The 17,605-nt window shown below is 36.4% G+C and overlaps 2 protein-coding genes across 4 annotated transcripts; one reads left to right on the top strand and one right to left on the bottom strand.

The window, feature by feature from the left end:
* Positions 1-254: 254 nt before the first annotated feature.
* Positions 255-4,643, top strand: rnf113a (ring finger protein 113A). The gene is made up of 10 exons (XM_058770440.1): positions 255-411; positions 536-612; positions 712-810; positions 987-1,094; positions 2,656-2,765; positions 2,868-2,978; positions 3,095-3,180; positions 3,262-3,355; positions 3,557-3,663; positions 4,473-4,643. The coding sequence occupies exons 1-10, from the start codon at positions 309-311 to the stop codon at positions 4,538-4,540; spliced, it is 963 nt and encodes a 320-aa protein (XP_058626423.1). The 5' UTR covers positions 255-308; the 3' UTR covers positions 4,541-4,643.
* A 534-nt stretch (positions 4,644-5,177) lies between these two features.
* On the bottom strand, positions 5,178-17,588 carry strada (STE20 related adaptor alpha). Of its 3 annotated transcripts, none has more exons than XM_058771658.1 (13): positions 17,432-17,588; positions 16,952-17,024; positions 16,811-16,868; positions 14,424-14,452; positions 11,877-11,979; positions 11,651-11,772; positions 10,151-10,259; positions 9,921-10,044; positions 9,580-9,751; positions 7,512-7,616; positions 7,148-7,401; positions 6,833-6,875; positions 5,178-6,088 (listed from the first exon to the last, which is right to left on the bottom strand). In XM_058771658.1, the coding sequence occupies exons 2-13, from the start codon at positions 16,961-16,963 to the stop codon at positions 5,933-5,935; spliced, it is 1,287 nt and encodes a 428-aa protein (XP_058627641.1). In that variant the 5' UTR covers positions 16,964-17,024; positions 17,432-17,588; the 3' UTR covers positions 5,178-5,932. The 3 variants fall into 3 exon arrangements, with proteins under 3 accessions (XP_058627641.1, XP_058627642.1, XP_058627643.1); XM_058771659.1 differs by having other exon boundaries at positions 17,461-17,575; XM_058771660.1 differs by lacking the exons at positions 14,424-14,452; positions 17,432-17,588 and having other exon boundaries at positions 16,952-17,025.
* Positions 17,589-17,605: the final 17 nt, after the last annotated feature.

Below are 17,605 nucleotides of genomic sequence, written 5' to 3' on the forward strand. Positions count from 1 at the left end.
ATATTATTAGATTTGACACATCAAGAATGTCTGAAACCCCAATACAAATGAAGAAGCATAAAAATGTATATAAAGTTATTTTTGGCAAAGACTTAAAGGCCGTTCTGTTTTAACACATCAGCAAAAGGAGCCATTCAACTTGTGTCACGCCTGCCTCCAAAATCTGTCTGAAAATTATTAAATACGGATTTGTAAAAACAGTAAAATATGAAACATACCCTATATGCACTTACGCTGATCCTTCAATTTCTCCCAAACACAAGAGGCACTATAACCGCAGTTCCTCATGTTTTCATACACAGTTAAAGATGGCGGAGTCTGAAGAGCCGAAAACAACCTGCAAGTTTCTTTTTAAGAAGTCAAACAAGAAATTTTCTGCACGGAAAAGAAATGCAAGTGATAGCGAAAAAGGTATTTCGCTCTTGTTTTTCCTCAGTGCTCGGACTGGGCGGTTTTCGTACAGTGAACTTTATGTTTAGTGAGTGTCCAGGTTCAACACCTTTCTGCGTTAAATCAGTATTTGTGTGTTCATCAGACAGAAGCAGCGGCGAGGAGGGCAGTTCTGTGGTCAGGAAGAAGAAAGCTGCTGTTACGAATCCCATGATTCAGAAAGTATGTTTGTATTTTATACTCGAAATCTGCATTATTTGTCTTTTACGAAGCTGTTGTTGACACCGAAGCCATAACCACCAGTTATATCCCTGCACATAGACAAAGAAAGTGGAGAGGGAAGAAGTCTCATCGAGCGAAAGTGAAGAGGAGAAAGAAGACAAGAGTGTCACTGTCTCTTACAAGTCGACTCGGTCCGCGGTGAGTCTGTCACAACATCTTTACCTATGATTCATATACGACCGTGTGATTTATACTGTAACAAACCTTACATGAAGAACGTGAATCATTCTTAATTCATTTCACATCTCTGCTGACCAGAGCTACAGAAACATTAGAGTCTTGTAATTCAGTGTATTTCTGTAAATTTCCTGCAGAAACCAGAGGGACCGGATGACATGGGGGCCACCGCTGTTTATGAGCTGGACACAGAGAGGGACAAAGATGCTCAGGCCATTTTTGAGCGCAGCCAGAAGATTCAGGAGGTACAGTACAGTTAACTGCACCGACATTGTAAATTCAAGTTTATGTGTATTGCACACTTTACAATGCAAAATGCATCTAAACAGCTTTACAGGAGTAAACAGAAGAAAAAAGCTAAACAATGTTTGTGTTTCAGAGTTGTTTAATGAGGATTCACTATTTCAGTTATAAATATGCCTATAGAAGATAATCTAGTAGGTGTATTGAGGCCAGTTCAGTTATTTAGCGACCTCATTTGATTTCAAGCACAGCAGAGTTGATGCATTTTACTGAATAGTAATTATCTAAAAATATAATTGAATAAATGGGTGAAATCAAAACAAAAGTTTGCCTTCGAATCAACTGTTGCAAATAAATATTTCTTCTTCTTATTAGTTTATTCAAATATTGTCTAATTGTGTCTTATTTACTATTACACTTTTTCAAACTAAACTTGCTTACACTGCCGTCTTAAATCATGTTTCTGTCTCTGATGAAAAAAATATTTTGTATTACGTTAAAATAAATACAAATTTAATCAGCCTATTCTACTTACGATTCTATGTCGAAATCAACACCAACTTTGTTTTAAAATACATCGCAAAATCTTCTAACTGAAGATCACATGATCATAAACTGAAATCAGTTCCGTGAAGTGACCATCGCGTGTTCCCTTCGCTAATGGACTTGAAGGGATTCAGTTGTTCACTTTCGTTTGGAACGTCCTTCAAGGGAGCAAAAAAAGCCGTTTGGAATTGCCCAATGTATTAGAAGAAGAGCCTCTGTGACTTATAAAAACATGTGGAAACAATCTTGTAGTAATTCAACGGATATTATGATAAACTTTTAAAGAGAGAGTTCACCCAAAAATTATAGATTTTGCCATCATTTACTCACCCTCTTGTCTTTTCAAAAAGATGTTATTAAGCAGGAGACAGAAAAGTTTAATAAAATATTAAAAATAAACACTCCCTTGGGTTATTCAAAGTCCTCAAAAACCATGCTGTAGCTTTGTGTGAGGAACAAAAGTCATTATTCACAGAAAATGATCCTCTCAACCTCAACTCTAGAATCTCGTTTGAGTGATTTAAATATGCACATATTCAAACTTGGTGCATACAACAGCCAACTGTTTCTTTAAAGTTGCAATGAAACGGAAGTAGCGATAGGTAATTTCTTATGCATTGTGACATACATCTGAGTGAAAGATATTATCAAAAAAGAAATAAAATGTAGGACGTGACTTGGTTCAGTCCATTAGTTGTTGATTGAATGGAAGTAGATCTGAATGTGAGCTTGCAGTAAATTATAAGAGAAAGGGGTGCCGTTTAAGTGACCTAATGATTGGAAAAGTCAGTTATTCCACCGGAAGATCCAGTTATTACATTTTTAATTAGAATGTAAAAAAAAAAGAAACATAAATAGATGATCTGTTTACAGTACGATCATTAAGATGCACTTAGAAGATAAAAGATGGTTGAATTTCCATTTTATATTTTAAGATATATAATTACTGATGTTTTTAGGATGGCCACAATAATCACAATCTCTTAATTTAGTGACATGCCTGTATTTTATTTCTAGGAGCTCTCTGGTAAAGATGACGATAAAATTTATCGTGGCATCAACAACTACCACAAATACATTAAACCCAAAGACTCCACCATGGGCAACGCTTCCTCTGGTATGGTCAGGTGAGTCAGTATAACTGAGCCGCTGAGTCTGTTTGCTGTGACTGTATCTGTTTTTGAGGACACGCAACGTTAAACTGATCCACAATGTCTTTTATGTGATAGGAAAGGACCAATCAGAGCACCTGAGCACCTGAGGGCCACGGTACGGTGGGATTACCAGCCTGACATTTGTAAAGACTATAAAGAGACTGGCTTCTGTGGGTTTGGAGGCGAGTAAGCAACAGATTTCCTCTCTAGTTTTGTCATTCCTTTGAGGTTCATGCGAACAACCGTGGCGATATTCATTGCAGAAATAAACGTAACTTTTTTTTTTTTTAAACCTCAGACAGCTGTAAGTTTCTTCACGACCGCTCAGACTATAAGCACGGCTGGCAGATTGAGCGAGAGCTAGAAGAAGGACGATATGGGGCAAACGGTGAGCCATCTTTACAGGTCAGGTCTTTAGGTAAACTTAGCTTCTTTTGTTCTGTTTTCTGACATATTGTTTATCTCACAGATGGGGAGAACTATGAAGTGAGCAGCGATGAGGAAGATTTTCCTTTCAAGTGTTTCATTTGTAGAGATTCGTTTAAAAACCCCATTATTACAAAGTAAGTGCTACATTAAGCCATGGCCAGTTTGAATTGCAAATGCTATTCCCTACTCTTACCACAGCACAAATCCACATTATTTTGCTTTAGTCTCTCGTATCTAAATCATTTGACATTGTGTTTGCATGTCATAGCCACATATTTGACTGTGGAACTAGTATGTCATTGTATATTCATAAGTATGATGTCTTTGTTTTCCAGGTGCCGGCACTACTTCTGCGAGGCCTGTGCTCTCCAGCACTACCGCAAATCTAAGCGCTGCTACGTTTGCAACCAGCAGACCAACGGCGTCTTCAACCCTGCCAAAGGTGCTTATCTACTTATAAATCTTGAATTGAACAAAGGTTCGGGGTCAGTCAGATTTTTGTTTTTGAAAGAAATGAATACTATTATTCAGCAAGGATACAAATAAATTTATAATGTTACATAATATTTCTAAACAGCCCTGAAAAAATGTATCACAGTTTCCACAAACAAAAACGAAAAACTTTTTACTGACCCCAAACTTTTGAAAGGTTGTGTAGTTTAAGGTGGCAAATTCTTTTGCATAAAATTACAGATAACTGGAATAGGTGTGGTCAGTTCAAAAGTTGTGGAAAATTGGTAGATCCCTGATGTTTCACTCACCAATATCCTATATGTGACCCTGGACCAGTCTTAAGTCGCTGGGGTATATTTGTAGCAATAGCCAAAAATACACTGTATGGGTCAAAATTATAGATTTTTCTTTTATGCCAAAAATCATTAGTATATTAAGTAAAGATCACATTCAATGAAGATATTTTGTAAATTTACAACTGTAAATATATCAAAACGTTGTTTTTGGTCAGTAATATGCATAGCTAAGAATTCATTTGGACAACTTTAAAGGCGATTTTCTCAATATTTAGATTTTTTTGCACCCTCAGATTCCAGATTATAAAATATTGTATCTCGACCAAATATTGTCCGATCCTAACAAACCATACATCAATGGAAAGCTTATTTATTGAGCTTTCAGATGATGTATGAATCTCAATTTCAAAAAATTGGCACTTAAGACTGGTTTTGTGGTCCAGGGTCGCATAGTATTTGAAAAGAAGAATAAGAAACTCATTTTAGTGTATTTTTTCCTCAGAGCTCATGGCTAAGATGCAGAAGCAACAGGCAGCTGATGACCAGCCTCCCTCAGATGAGGATGATTAGCGCCACACAGCTTCCCCTTCTGTGTTTTACTTTTGTTATTCAGATTCCCTCGAAGTTGTACATTTTTGACCTTTGAAATAAAAGTGGAACTTGTTTTGTAGAACGTTTTTTCATGACTTTTTTTTTTTTTTAGAATTCACAGGATAAAAACCTTAACTGAAGTTTTAGTAATCGTTCCATGTGAACATGAAAGCCCACACAACTATAACAACAATATCATTGTAATTTAAGGTTATGAAGGTTAAAATGTTGACAGCCAATCAGAATCCACCCGGCATTAACCTCGGTGATTGTTGTTAGATCATGGCAAAGTTAAATTTGATCTTTAAAAATATTTTTTTACACTGTTAAATGCAATCTTAGCCAGATCTCGGAAATATTTGTATAATGTATATTGTAACATGATGGCTAAGTGCCTAGAATTTAAAATTAATTTATTTTTCCTTTTTTTATTTAGGTAAGTAAGTATGGATTTTTAATATCTGCCATTTATTAGTTGTTGGCCATAATATTAATATAATTATCAGCTTCTCTCTAAAATTTATGTGCATTCCCTATTATAAACTGAATATTATATGAGAAACCATTATTGCAGAAGCTGTTTTTCAAAATAGTTTGTGATGTAACAAACAGCATTGGTAAAAACAAACAAGGGCTGACACTTGTGAAGTTGCGACATTTATTCCATTTGAACAAGAGGTAAATTTGCTGAAAATACACAAACGGTCCACTGAAGTACTTCCTCCTGTAATACATGCCAAGAACAGAAATGAATCTCAGCAGAAATGCAACCAATTTAAAACTAATTACTACACCAGATAGCAGGCAAAAACTAAATCTTGTCCTCTAGCATATTTCTGGTGGCGTCAACATTTGTGCTGGGGGAAGAAACTTGGTAGTTTTAATACCCACAATACACCCATAAATTGAACAGTTGTATGTTTAAGTTGACTTTACTGACAGCTCTTTATGCTTCATTGGACAAATATGCTGGGAGACATGGGAATACAATTGTGAACCTGTTTTTCTGTAAGCTGGTAGACATTCATAGAGTGTCATTAGTTCAGGTGAATCACCATTGTCACATGGCCAGTCAGTTTGCGCAGTGCATGCCTCAGGCTTCAGTTCATGCTTCTGAATGCATTAGCAAGGCGATGGCGGCTGCTGGTTTTTCATTTCTCTTTATAGTCAGTCCTTGTAGTTTCAGTGATATACACAAATCACAAAAGACAACAAGCTCTTTGTAATGTCTATAACACATTCACATAGCACCAGCCTTCCCTTTTTCTCCCTTAAAACACAACAAAAACAATCAGTTCTCATGAAGAGTCCTACAGTATCTCCTCCCTTTCTGTCCAATCCATTGTCCCTTCATTTCTCATCCCATTAATGTCAAAAGTCCCAGTCATCCACATCCAGCTGGCTGAGATCAGACTCCAGACTGGCTAATCCAGTGGGTGAATCCTGAGGTTGCATGCAGTCTAGGCTGCTGATTGGAGAAACTGGATGCAGGAGCTCAGGAAAAGCCTCGGATGGTCTGCGCTTTATCTACAACATGATAACATTATACTGAGTCAAGTCACATTTATTTACAGTATATAGCGCTTTATTCAATACAGATCGTTCAAATCAGCTTAACATTAATAAACAGGAAAATAAGTGTTAATGTTGTAAAATTAATCGGTTATGAAACACATTCAATTTCAGCAGCTCTACAAATGAAAATGGTGTCTTAACTTAGTTCAGTGTTGTTTCAATTCAGTTCAATCCACCTTATTTTTCCTGTAAGAGCAGATGCATGATGCATGTCTGGCTTCCTGTCTCATCTGCTTCCAGCTAATTTTAGCTGTCCAAAACAGCTCGTTTTGCTGCTTGTTATTGAAAACTGGTGTGTCTAACCATATTATCTTAATTATGAACACAGTGGTTTGTAATGCAAACAGTTTTAGCATTTACTGCACGTTGTTATTCTTCTGGCTATTTCCCTACAGAGGCTAATGAACCGGAACAGAAAACGGCTTACTTCAGTGTTGAAAAATAAGGTGGATAACTTTGTCGGTGTTGAAAATTTCATAAATGTCTTTACTCATCACATCCCATTAAACATTCATGTAAGTGAACTTTACCTTGTTGTCATTACCTGGATGATCAACAAATGTTGTTCAGAACAAACAAGGAACTCATGAAACTCAAAGATTAGAATTGTTTGTGTTGTTAGCTCAAGCAAATTATGTTTATCTATATCGATTTTAATGAAGACCAGATGACATTTTGACTTTTTTTTTTTTTTACCTGTTTGAAGAAGGAATGGCCTATTAGAGAGCTGGCAGAGGGTCTGTGGGAAGACATGACAAACATACATTTAGTCTATTTATTACACCATGAAAGTATGCATTAATTTTGTGAAACTTTTTATGCTACAGTTATTTTTAGTTTGGAGCCTGGATCACCTTCATTATAATGTAACGAGTGATCAGTCCATTCCTAAAATGTCTCTTTTTGTGTTCCACAATCATTTGGAATGATGTTATGGTGAGTAAGTGACAGAATTTTCAATGATTTCTTTCTAAATAAATATAAAATCACAAAGAGTAGAGTGTTATTTACCTTTTCTCAGGATCTCTCTGTAGACAAAGTCCCACAAAGGCATGAAAGTGAGGACTGAATGTTCGGCTGTACGGGTTTCCTCCAGAGGACGATGAGGGCTCTCCGTTAGTGTGGCGAGCTCCACCGGCACCGGGACCCTCGCAGATCCCAGAGTCGGCCCCGGAGCGAGACGGTTTCATGCTCAGTTCTTCAGGGGGGATGGTGGTGGTGTCCAGCAGGCAGGGGACTGTACCATTCAACTTCTCTAACAACATCTGACACAGGCAAAGAGACCATTCATCAAGGTAAATGTAAGATAAAAAGGAGGGAAAGCAAAGAGATTGATTTATAAAAAAAAACAAAAAAAAACAGGCGTTTGCCTTACCTGTGTAGCAGGCATGTCTTTGAAGGGCACGTGTCCATTAGCTAGTTCACATGCAGTGATGCCCAAACTGTAAATGTCTGAGCGGAAGTCATATCCCTGAAGATTCTGTCATATATAATAATAATTTCCAGTGTGTTATATAGACAGTTTAAACGTCTGTAAGATTTAAAAAGTCTCTTATGTTCATAAAGGTTGCGCTATTTTATCAAAAATATTATGAAATATACAAATTTTTATTTATTCCTGTGATTCAAAGCTGAATTTTCAGCATCATTACTCCAGTCTTCAGTGTCACATGATCCTTCAGAGATCATTCTAATATGCTGCTCAAGAAACATTTTCTTATTTTTAACATTTCTATTTAAAAAAATCTTACTGACCCAAACTTGAGATTGGAGGTGTATATATATATTATATATATACAGTGAGGAAAATAAGTATTTGAACACCCTGCTATTTTGCAAGTTCTCCCACTTAGAAATCATGGAGGGGTCTGAAATTGTCATCGTAGGTGCATGTCCACTGTGAGAGACATAATCTAAAAAAAATCCAGAAATCACAATGTATGATTTTTAACTATTTATTTGTATGATACAGCTGCAAATAAGTATTTGAACACCTGAGAAAATCAATGTTAATATTTGGTACAGTAGCCTTTGTTTGCAATTACAGAGGTCAAACTTTTCCTGTAGTTTTTCACCAGGTTTGCACACACTGCAGGAGGGATTTTGGCCACTCCTCCACACAGATCTTCTCTAGATCAGTCAGGTTTCTGGCCTGTCGCTGAGAAACACGGAGTTTGAGCTCCCTCAAAGATTCTCTATTGGGTTTAGGTCTGGAGACTGGCTAGGCCACGCCAGAACCTTGATATGCTTCTTACAGAGCCACTCCTTGGTTATCCTGGCTGTGTGCTTCAGGTCATTGTCATGTTGGAAGACCCAGCCTCGACCCATCTTCAATGCTCTAACTGAGGGAAGGAGGTTGTTCCCCAAAATCTCGCAATACATGGCCCCGGTCATCCTCTCCTTAATACAGTGCAGTCGCCCTGTCCCATGTGCAGAAAAACACCCCCAAAGCATGATGCTACCACCCCCATGCTTCACAGTAGGGATGGTGTTCTTGGGATGGTACTCATCATTCTTCTTCCTCCAAACACGTTTAGTGGAATTATGACCAAAAGTTCTATTTTGGTCTCATCTGACCACATGACTTTCTCCCATGACTCCTCTGGATCATCCAAATGGTCATTGGCAAACTTAAGTCGGGCCTGGACATGTGCTGGTTTAAGCAGGGGAACCTTCCGTGCCATGCATGATTTCAAACCATGATGTCTTAGTGTATTACCAACAGTAACCTTGGAAGCGGTGGTCCCAGCTCTTTTCAGGTCATTGACCAGCTCCTCCCGTGTAGTTCTGGGCTGATTTCTCACCTTTCTTAGGATCATTGAGACCCCACGGTGAGATCTTGCATGGAGCCCCAGTCCGAGGAGATTGACAGTCATGTTTAGCTTCTTCCATTTTCTAATGATTGCTCCAACAGTGGACCTTTTTCACCAAGCTGCTTGGCAATTTCCCGTAGCCCTTTCCAGCCTTGTGGAGGTGTACAATTTTGTCTCTAGTGTCTTTGGACAGCTCTTTGGTCTTAGCCATGTTAGTAGTTGGATTCTTACTGATTGTATGGGGTGGACAGGTGTCTTTATGCAGCTAACGACCTCAAACAGGTGCATCTAATTTAGGATAATAAATGGAGTGGAGGTGGACATTTTAAAGGCAGACTAACAGGTCTTTGAGGGTCAGAATTCTAGCTGATAGACAGGTGTTCAAATACTTATTTGCAGCTGTATCATACAAATAAATAGTTAAAAAATCATACATTGTGATTTCTGGATTTTGTTTTTTAGATTATGTCTCTCACAGTGGACATGCACCTACGATGACAATTTCAGACCCCTCCATGATTTCTAAGTGGGAGAACTTGCAAAATAGCAGGGTGTTCAAATACTTCTTTTCCTCACTGTGTATGTATATATATATATATATATATATATATATAAATAAAATAAACATACCTGCTGCAGAACCTCTGGACTGAGCCAAGGTAGTACTTTAACACTGTACTGAGGAAAATCGTGTACAACACGTGCTCTCTGACCGTGACGGATCAAGCTGAAGATACTCCTGAGACCGGACAGATACACCTGTCCATCTCCTGAAATCAGGATGTGGCTTGCCTTCACACTACTATAGACACATATTGAGATGATAGAAAAAAACTTCAATATTCTTGTAGCAATCTACATTAAAAACATCAGGCTGACAGTACGGTGTGGTTGTTGATTCATCAACCTGTTTGACTAATAATAATAATAAAAAGAACTAATCATAATTTGTCATAATATGTGCTCCTCACCGGTGAACGTAGCCCATCTGATGTATGTACTCCAGCGCTCTCAGCACACCCAGCAGGATGTAGGCTATTGTCTGCTCACTCAAACCGTCAGTAAAATGTGTACTGATCAAGGCTCGCGCAGATCCTGATGAAGAAGAGAAACACATGGGAATGGTAAGCAAAACACATTTAGAACTGGTACTACAAGCTGTTTAGACTTAATATAGTTGACGCAGAATGTCTCGGCTAACCGTAGGCCATGAAGGGTGTGATCACCCACAGCTCATTCTCAGCGATGAAGACGCTCTTGTATGGGAGGATACAGGGGTGGTGGAACAGCTTAGACACATGGAGCTCTCCCTTTAGAAAAACAGACAGTGGTTACAATGCATACGTATATATGCTAACAATACGCAGGACTAATTAACTAGTTCAGTGTTTGTTCTGCACCAACTAGTCAACTAATAAATACACTAAACTTCTCAAAACACAAATTGAAATACACTTTCATACTGAATCAGTGTTATTATTGTTAACTAAAACTCTAACTATTGTAAATTGTTTTCGTTAATTGAAATATAAATAAAACACAACAAAATATAAATATTAGTTTAAAAAAAAAGAAAAACTAGAATGAAAATGAGAAATGTTGCCTTGGCATTAAAGGAAATAAGCAGAAGTACTAAAATGAAATTAAAAGTATATATATATATATATATATATATATATATATATATATATATATATATATATATATATATATATATATATATATATATATATATATATATATATATATATATATATATATATATTAACTCAGTCATACAATGAGCCTACAGAGTATTTCAACACTTAATTCACACTTACAAATGTATGAAATGTTATTACATTTGATGACCAAATGTCCTCTTTAAGAAATGTGCTTATTCACGTTTCCAAGCACAACACTTCATTAAAAGAATATATATATATATATATATATATATATATATATACATACATACACACACTTTTAATTTCATTTTTAGTACTTCTGCTTATTTCCTTTAATGCCAAGGCAACATTTCTCATTTATATATATATATATATATATATATATACATACACACACACACACACACACATTTATATTAAAACCACTAAAAAGCCAAAAATTTCTAACTTGAACTACGAAAAATGGAAACTGAAAATATAAAAATAAAAGCCAATTCAAAAATTTAAAAAATAGTATAATATGCTAGTGTATATAAATAATATTAAATAACAGTACATTTATTGTACTAAATCTCTCTTTATATATAAATGATCAATGTTCTGATTAATGTATATTGCCTGATTCAGTTGTGTGTCTAACTTTTATATTTTACTATATTAATGATTATATTTATTTGATATTTTATTTGAATTATTCTGGTAGATACAAATTTAAATAAATTTCAAAAATTTAAATATATATAAAATTACATTTTAATATGAAACATTTTAGCTTGCTCTATTCTATATGTTTTCTTTTTATTTATTATATAATAATAAAAAAAAAACTTGCTACGTGTACTGCGTTAAGCTAACTGAGACTTGTTATAGCGCTTGCATATCATTGCTCTTTTGTTGATTTTGATTGCTTCCATTGTCCTCATTTGTAAATTGCTTTGGATAAAAGCGTCTGCTAAATGACTAAATGTAAATGAATTGTCCATCTCTGATATATCGTGACTCGTGAGAGAAGCCCTGCTGTCACCGCTACTGACCTGTAAGTAATTGACCATGTCGTTGGTACAGGAATCCAGGTCAATGCGCCGGATGGCCACATACTCTCCTGTGGGTTTGTACCTGGCCAGATTCACTGTCATCAAGTCCTCCAAACCTCGACCTTCACAAGCAGAGACAGACACATATCACCATCAGCAGGAGGAATCACAGACGCTCCTCAAAGAGATCTAGAGCTGTTCTAGTGCTGGGCGGCCTTGGCCTCACCTATGACAGTGCGCAGCTCATAGGCGCTGTTGTCTGGAAGGAAGCTTCCCATGGTGTCTCTGCGTGGGAGCGGGCTCAGAGACTCTTGACTGTCCTCATGGGCCTGAGCCAAAAAAACAGCATCATTAGTCAAATGTGGAAACACTAAATAAACATAGTCAAAGTGCAAACTGGCCATGGCTGTGTCTCAATCCACTTCCTGATGTCAGAGAGTATATTTTACACTTAAACTCAGGCATTAAAACCAGCTGTAATCTACCAAATACTGAGACACTAGGGAGCAGGTTGAGACACAACGCGGGTCCCAGAACATGTCGTTTGCCTTTTCAACACAATTAAAACCTTTTAACATAATTCAATTATTAGGTTGTGTACCCTGTGATTATTAAGAAGGTGCATTTGTGAAAGTGGTTTGTGGGTACTCAGTCATACAATGAGCCTACAGAGTATTTCAACACTTAATTCACACTTACAAATGTATGAAATGTTATTACATTTGATGACCAAATGTCCTCTTTAAGAAATGTGCTTATTCACGTTTCCAAGCACAACACTTCATTAAAAGAAGCTTGTTACGTTTTTAAAAGATAAAACAATAGATAATCTGTGCAAAATGAAGATGAAGCATAATTTTTCATTAGTGGAATGTGATGAACTCCCTGATCTATGGTGGATGAACTACACTATTGTTCAAAAGGGCCAAATTAAAAAAATAAATAAAAGAAATGAATACTTTTTATTAGCAAGGATGTATTACATTGATCAAAAGTGACATTAAAGACACCTACAAAAACGTTTTGCTGTTTCCAAAAAGGTACATTTTTGAATAATTATAAATGTTTCTTAAACAGCAAATCAGAATTTTGAAATGACTTCTGAATGACCTGTGACGCTGAAGACTGAAGTAATGTTTTGCTATCAGTTTTAAAATATAGAAGTCATTTTATACTGTAATCATTTTCCACAATATTACTCTTTTTACTCTTTTGATCATAAAAAGAATACTCTTTTGATATTTTGTTTCTAATGCACATACATTTTAAGCACAATTTATGTGTCCAAATACTTTTTTGACTCACTGTGCATTCAAAGATATCATAGGGAATTTGGAAAATAATATAGTGAAACATAAAATGCTCGATTTGTCATTTGAACGTTTAGCGTTTCTGACAGGATTGGTGTCACTGTGCAAGCAGTGTTCGGGTAGCACACATTTTAAGTGCATGTTAGCTTTCCTTCAAATGCATCATAGTAATTTGGGATATCAACCAAATATACTATGACCATCAATGTCAGTTTCAGTGAATTAGAAACATTTCAAGATTACACACATATACAATCACAGACACTGATGCCACTGTTGTGATAACAGCACAAACCAACCTGGTTTTGAAGAGGGGAAGGGTTTTTATTGCGCATACACTGATAAATCCCAGCCATTGCAAAGCTCTTCAGAGAACAATACAGATCAAGCACTGAAGATCGGCAGATTATGGCTAATTAAAGATTCAGTCCAACTGTTCTGAGACTCGGTACGAGACCAAGAAGTTGAAAACGGCAGCAGGAATGGCTTCACAAAACTCTGCGTATTTGCAAAAGCATGTTATAAGCATCAAATAAACTACAATCCACTGTGTTGCATTTGGTTATAGATATGCATGATCCCATAAACATCAAATACTTGTTTTTTTTTTTACTTACATCAAAGTGTCCATTGGCTCTGCCATGGAACTTACAGATAAGAATATTAATTCCTCACACATACGATGAGAGCATCTGTCAGAGGAGATCATGCAGGTCTATGGCAATTCATAAAACAAATCATTTTATGCCCTTTGAAGTGTAGGCAGGACTAATTCAGTGAACAGTGCAGCAAGCCCAGGCTTTGACAGGATGACTCCATGTGTTGCAATAACACAATGAGCATCATCCCACTCCACATGCTTAGGTGACCAATGACAACATCACCATTATTCCTGGTGTTGGTTTGTTCTTTGTGACAACTCTTATGAGGCAATTTCGTAAGACCGATGTTCTAATATTGCGTCAATGAGGGGTAATGCAGAATTAGTCTCACTGATTCACTCTGCATATCTCTTGTACCTGTTCTTTCAAATAAATGTTTAATTCAGGCTTAATACTTAATTATGATATTAGTATTAAATTACTGGGAAACTGAACCCCAAGTTTTCATTTCCCTGTGGATGATCAAGCACAATAATAAAGCACTGTACCCAGAGAGTTTCATGAGACCTCATCTTTCTTTTCCCTGCTTAAATACAAGCATTTCCCTCTCCTGGAGCCTCAGTCTGAGCGAGTGTGGAGGTATGAGTGTCACAGCAGCACGATGAGTGCATGCAGACAAACACAGGAGCACAGGGGATGTATTCATCTGAGCACGCACACACACGCGCACACACACGCGCGCACACACACACGCGCACACCATTACTCTTACATTTGCACACTTACACAAGCACACGCCATCTCACATGCTCACTCACACAAACAGGCGGATGGAAAAGCCGGAAGATATTCCGCACTTACTTTCCTTAGTGGGCTTGCCTGAGTTTGCTCTGGCGTAGAGAAACCGTGTAAATGACGCAAAAGACACACATACAAACAAACAATCTGCCTTTAAAGTGGTTCTCACAAATTTAACAAACTCGCATTGGAACAGCTTTAGTTTTCTGAGAGCCAGCATCCTTCCAAGCAACACTTTCTACATCCTCCATGCGATTTAATACTTTTTTTTTCCCATTTTAAATACAATTCAAATAGATACTTTGTATAAAAAAATATATATGTCATTGATACCAATTTATAATTTTATTTTCTGTTCTCTTAAAAAAAAACAATGTAACAATGCAAGAAAAACATAAGTATCCGTCAAATGTTTTTATTGTCAAGTCAAAATTTATACCATGTATATTATAATCTATATCATAGCATCCTGCATATACTAAATGATAAAAATCATTTAAGCAAGAAGAAATTATATGAGCATTCAATTCAACAACAAAATGACAAACCATCAGAAAAACTTTTTTTTAATTACTTATTTTATATAATTTATTTTTTGAACAAACTTGGTTATCAACCCTTGACTCATTGCTATGGAACAAATAACAGCCAAAAGCAAACATAAATGAGCATCGCTACAGCAGACATGGAGCAGCGATTATGGACCACAGGAAAATGAGTGAAAGCAGATATACAAAAAGCAACATCTAAAAAAAAAAATCCCTTAATGCATTATACACCCATCTTAGAGACAGGCAACATTGAAAACCTATTGATATTAGGAAATATGTAACACTCAGACTATCATGACACTGGCTAAACACTTAAAAAAAAAATATATATATATATATATATATATAGCTACATGCTACATGGCATTAAAATAGAACTCTTGAACAAGACCCATGTCAGCAAGACCATGCAAACTAGAGAACTGCACAAAATAATGCTTTTCATATTTACATGAAAGTTTGCGCGACTGCAGTTTACATAGGGTCAGTAAGATTTTTTAAAATGTTTTTGAATGAAGTCTCTTATACTCATCAAGGTTGCATTTATTTAATCAAAAATACAGTAAGAACAGTAATATTGTTAAACATTATTACAATTTAGAATAACATTTTTCTATTTAAATACCGTATAAGATAAAAAATTTTTTTTATTTTTTCCCTGTGTTGGCAAAGTTGAATTTTCAGCAGCTAATACTCTAGTCTACAGGGTCAAGTGATCCTTCAGAAATAATGTTTGGTGCTTAAGAAATATTTCTTATTATCAATGTTGAAAACAGTTGTGCTTAATATTTTTGTGGAACCCTTGATACTTTTTAAGGATTCTTTGATGGACAAATTCCAAAAGAACAGCATTCATTGAAATATAAATCTTTTGTAACAAATGTCCTTACTACCACTTTTTATCAATTTAATGCATCCTTGCTGAATATAAGTATTAATTTCTTTATTTATAAAAAAAAAAAAAAAAAAAAAAAAACTCACTAACCCCAAACTTTTGAACAGTAGTGTATATTAACTTGTTATGTCTTGCAACTATCTAGGAGAAAATATGGATAAAAAGAATAAATACTGATGCACACCAAATACTATCCAAAAGAACTGGCATCAAAAGCTATCAAATTTGATATCTGGATTTCCCTGTAAACTAGTATAAGTAAAAGCCCACAATCCGCAAATACATGTGGTATTCCTCTAATGTACAGATTTCATACCACTTCAGCAGTGTTGGACCTGCCCTGCAGATCAGTCTACCCCTTGTTAGGCTGCAGTGACTCAGCTGTCAGTTGCACCACAGAAGCAATCCATCAACACCTAGCAATAACACTACATCACAGCCAGCCATACATATAGATACATCACCACAGGAAGGAGATTAAAAAGCCTCACAGACACAAGGACACACAGACTCTGCTGTCACCACCATCATTAGTCACCATGACGCAAACGCAGTGTCACACCACACTGCAGAACACATTTATGACAAAAACTCAAAAAGACTGACAATATTAAAATTCACAAATTCTTCTCATAAAGAACACGCAAAACAAATAGCGAAGCCACGTTTTTGCTTTTGCAAAAGTACTGATTGGTTGTGATCATGGGTAATCTGCATATGTAAAGCTCCTCTTTTGCTATGGGCCTGCATAGCTGACTATGAGGGGGATGTGTGTCCAAAAAAATGTGTACTACTATTCCATTTGATGAGTTCAAGATGGGCCAATTGTTCCTTTAAATGTTGCAGAGGAATCTTTAAATATGAGTGTGTTATAGAAACGAAATGTTTCTAGGATTCCCCTTCACATTCACCCGGCTAATGTGGAAGAAAGCTCAGGCGGGTGAGGTTTGCTGAAAGAGGTACGAGAAGCACAGCAGCATGAGATGCTGGACTACTGAACTCACCTCCAAATAACTCCAGATCCCTCAGGCTTTCCACACTGAGTTTCTCTGACACCCAGCGCTGAGAGAAAGGGAGAAAATATGGTGATTTAATGTACACGCAAACAAAATCAATCACTTTGACAACCAACCAAGTTCACTCACCAAAAAAGACATGGATCCTGGAGATGGTGATGACAGGTAGCAATACTTTCACAAACACACAAAGAGTACAAATCTGCAAGGGGAAAAAAAAAATAAGATTCATGAAATTAGAAATAGAAAACAACTTCTTTTCTTCTGCCCTGATACTTTATGAATTTTTAGCAGTAAGTTAGCCTACCACAGAACAGTGCTCGGATTCAAATGAGACTGTCTTTATAACTGCATACGTTTGTAAATAAAATATAACACCTCGGGTTCGCCCATTTAGTGCGCAGCACGAAAGATGTGTATTTACTAATACAACACAGCTATATTTAATAAGCAGAGTTATTAAAGTATAAAAAAATGTGGCATGCCAGCTTACAGGTCGGTATCGTTCAGTTAGCCATGCAGCGACATGATTATCTCTCTATTATGATAAACCGAGCACGGCGCTCCAGTGTGTTTGTGTAAGTAATACAATACAATCGTTGAACTCACCCTCTGCTAGTAAATTGTATGGGTCTTACTTTTCTATATCGTCAAATGTCCAGCTATCATCAAAACTGCAGGTTGTAACCACTGATCTATATATCAGTGGCTGTAACGCATTTCTTCTGCTCGTCTCGCGGTGGGCTGGTCTTGTGTTAAGGAACGTTTGCTGAATGGACGAGT

This window comes from Onychostoma macrolepis, chromosome 03 (genome assembly GCF_012432095.1).
Source record: "Onychostoma macrolepis isolate SWU-2019 chromosome 03, ASM1243209v1, whole genome shotgun sequence".
Taxonomy (NCBI): Eukaryota; Metazoa; Chordata; class Actinopteri; order Cypriniformes; family Cyprinidae; genus Onychostoma; species Onychostoma macrolepis.

Bases quoted from the DNA above. Each gene is read 5' to 3' on its own strand.
- rnf113a (XM_058770440.1), top strand. From the start codon at position 309: ATGGCGGAGTCTGAAGAGCCGAAAACAACCTGCAAGTTTCTTTTTAAG. The intron at 3,181-3,261 runs GTGAGCCATCTT...TTTATCTCACAG, and splicing joins AGGACGATATGGGGCAAACG to ATGGGGAGAACTATGAAGTG. The intron at 3,664-4,472 runs GTGCTTATCTAC...TTTTTTCCTCAG, and splicing joins CGTCTTCAACCCTGCCAAAG to AGCTCATGGCTAAGATGCAG.
- strada (XM_058771658.1), bottom strand. The intron at 14,453-16,810 runs GTGAGTTCAGTA...TCTCTACGCCAG, and splicing joins GGATCTGGAGTTATTTGGAG to AGCAAACTCAGGCAAGCCCA. The intron at 10,260-11,650 runs GTCAGTAGCGGT...GTTTTTCTAAAG, and splicing joins ACATGGTCAATTACTTACAG to GGAGAGCTCCATGTGTCTAA.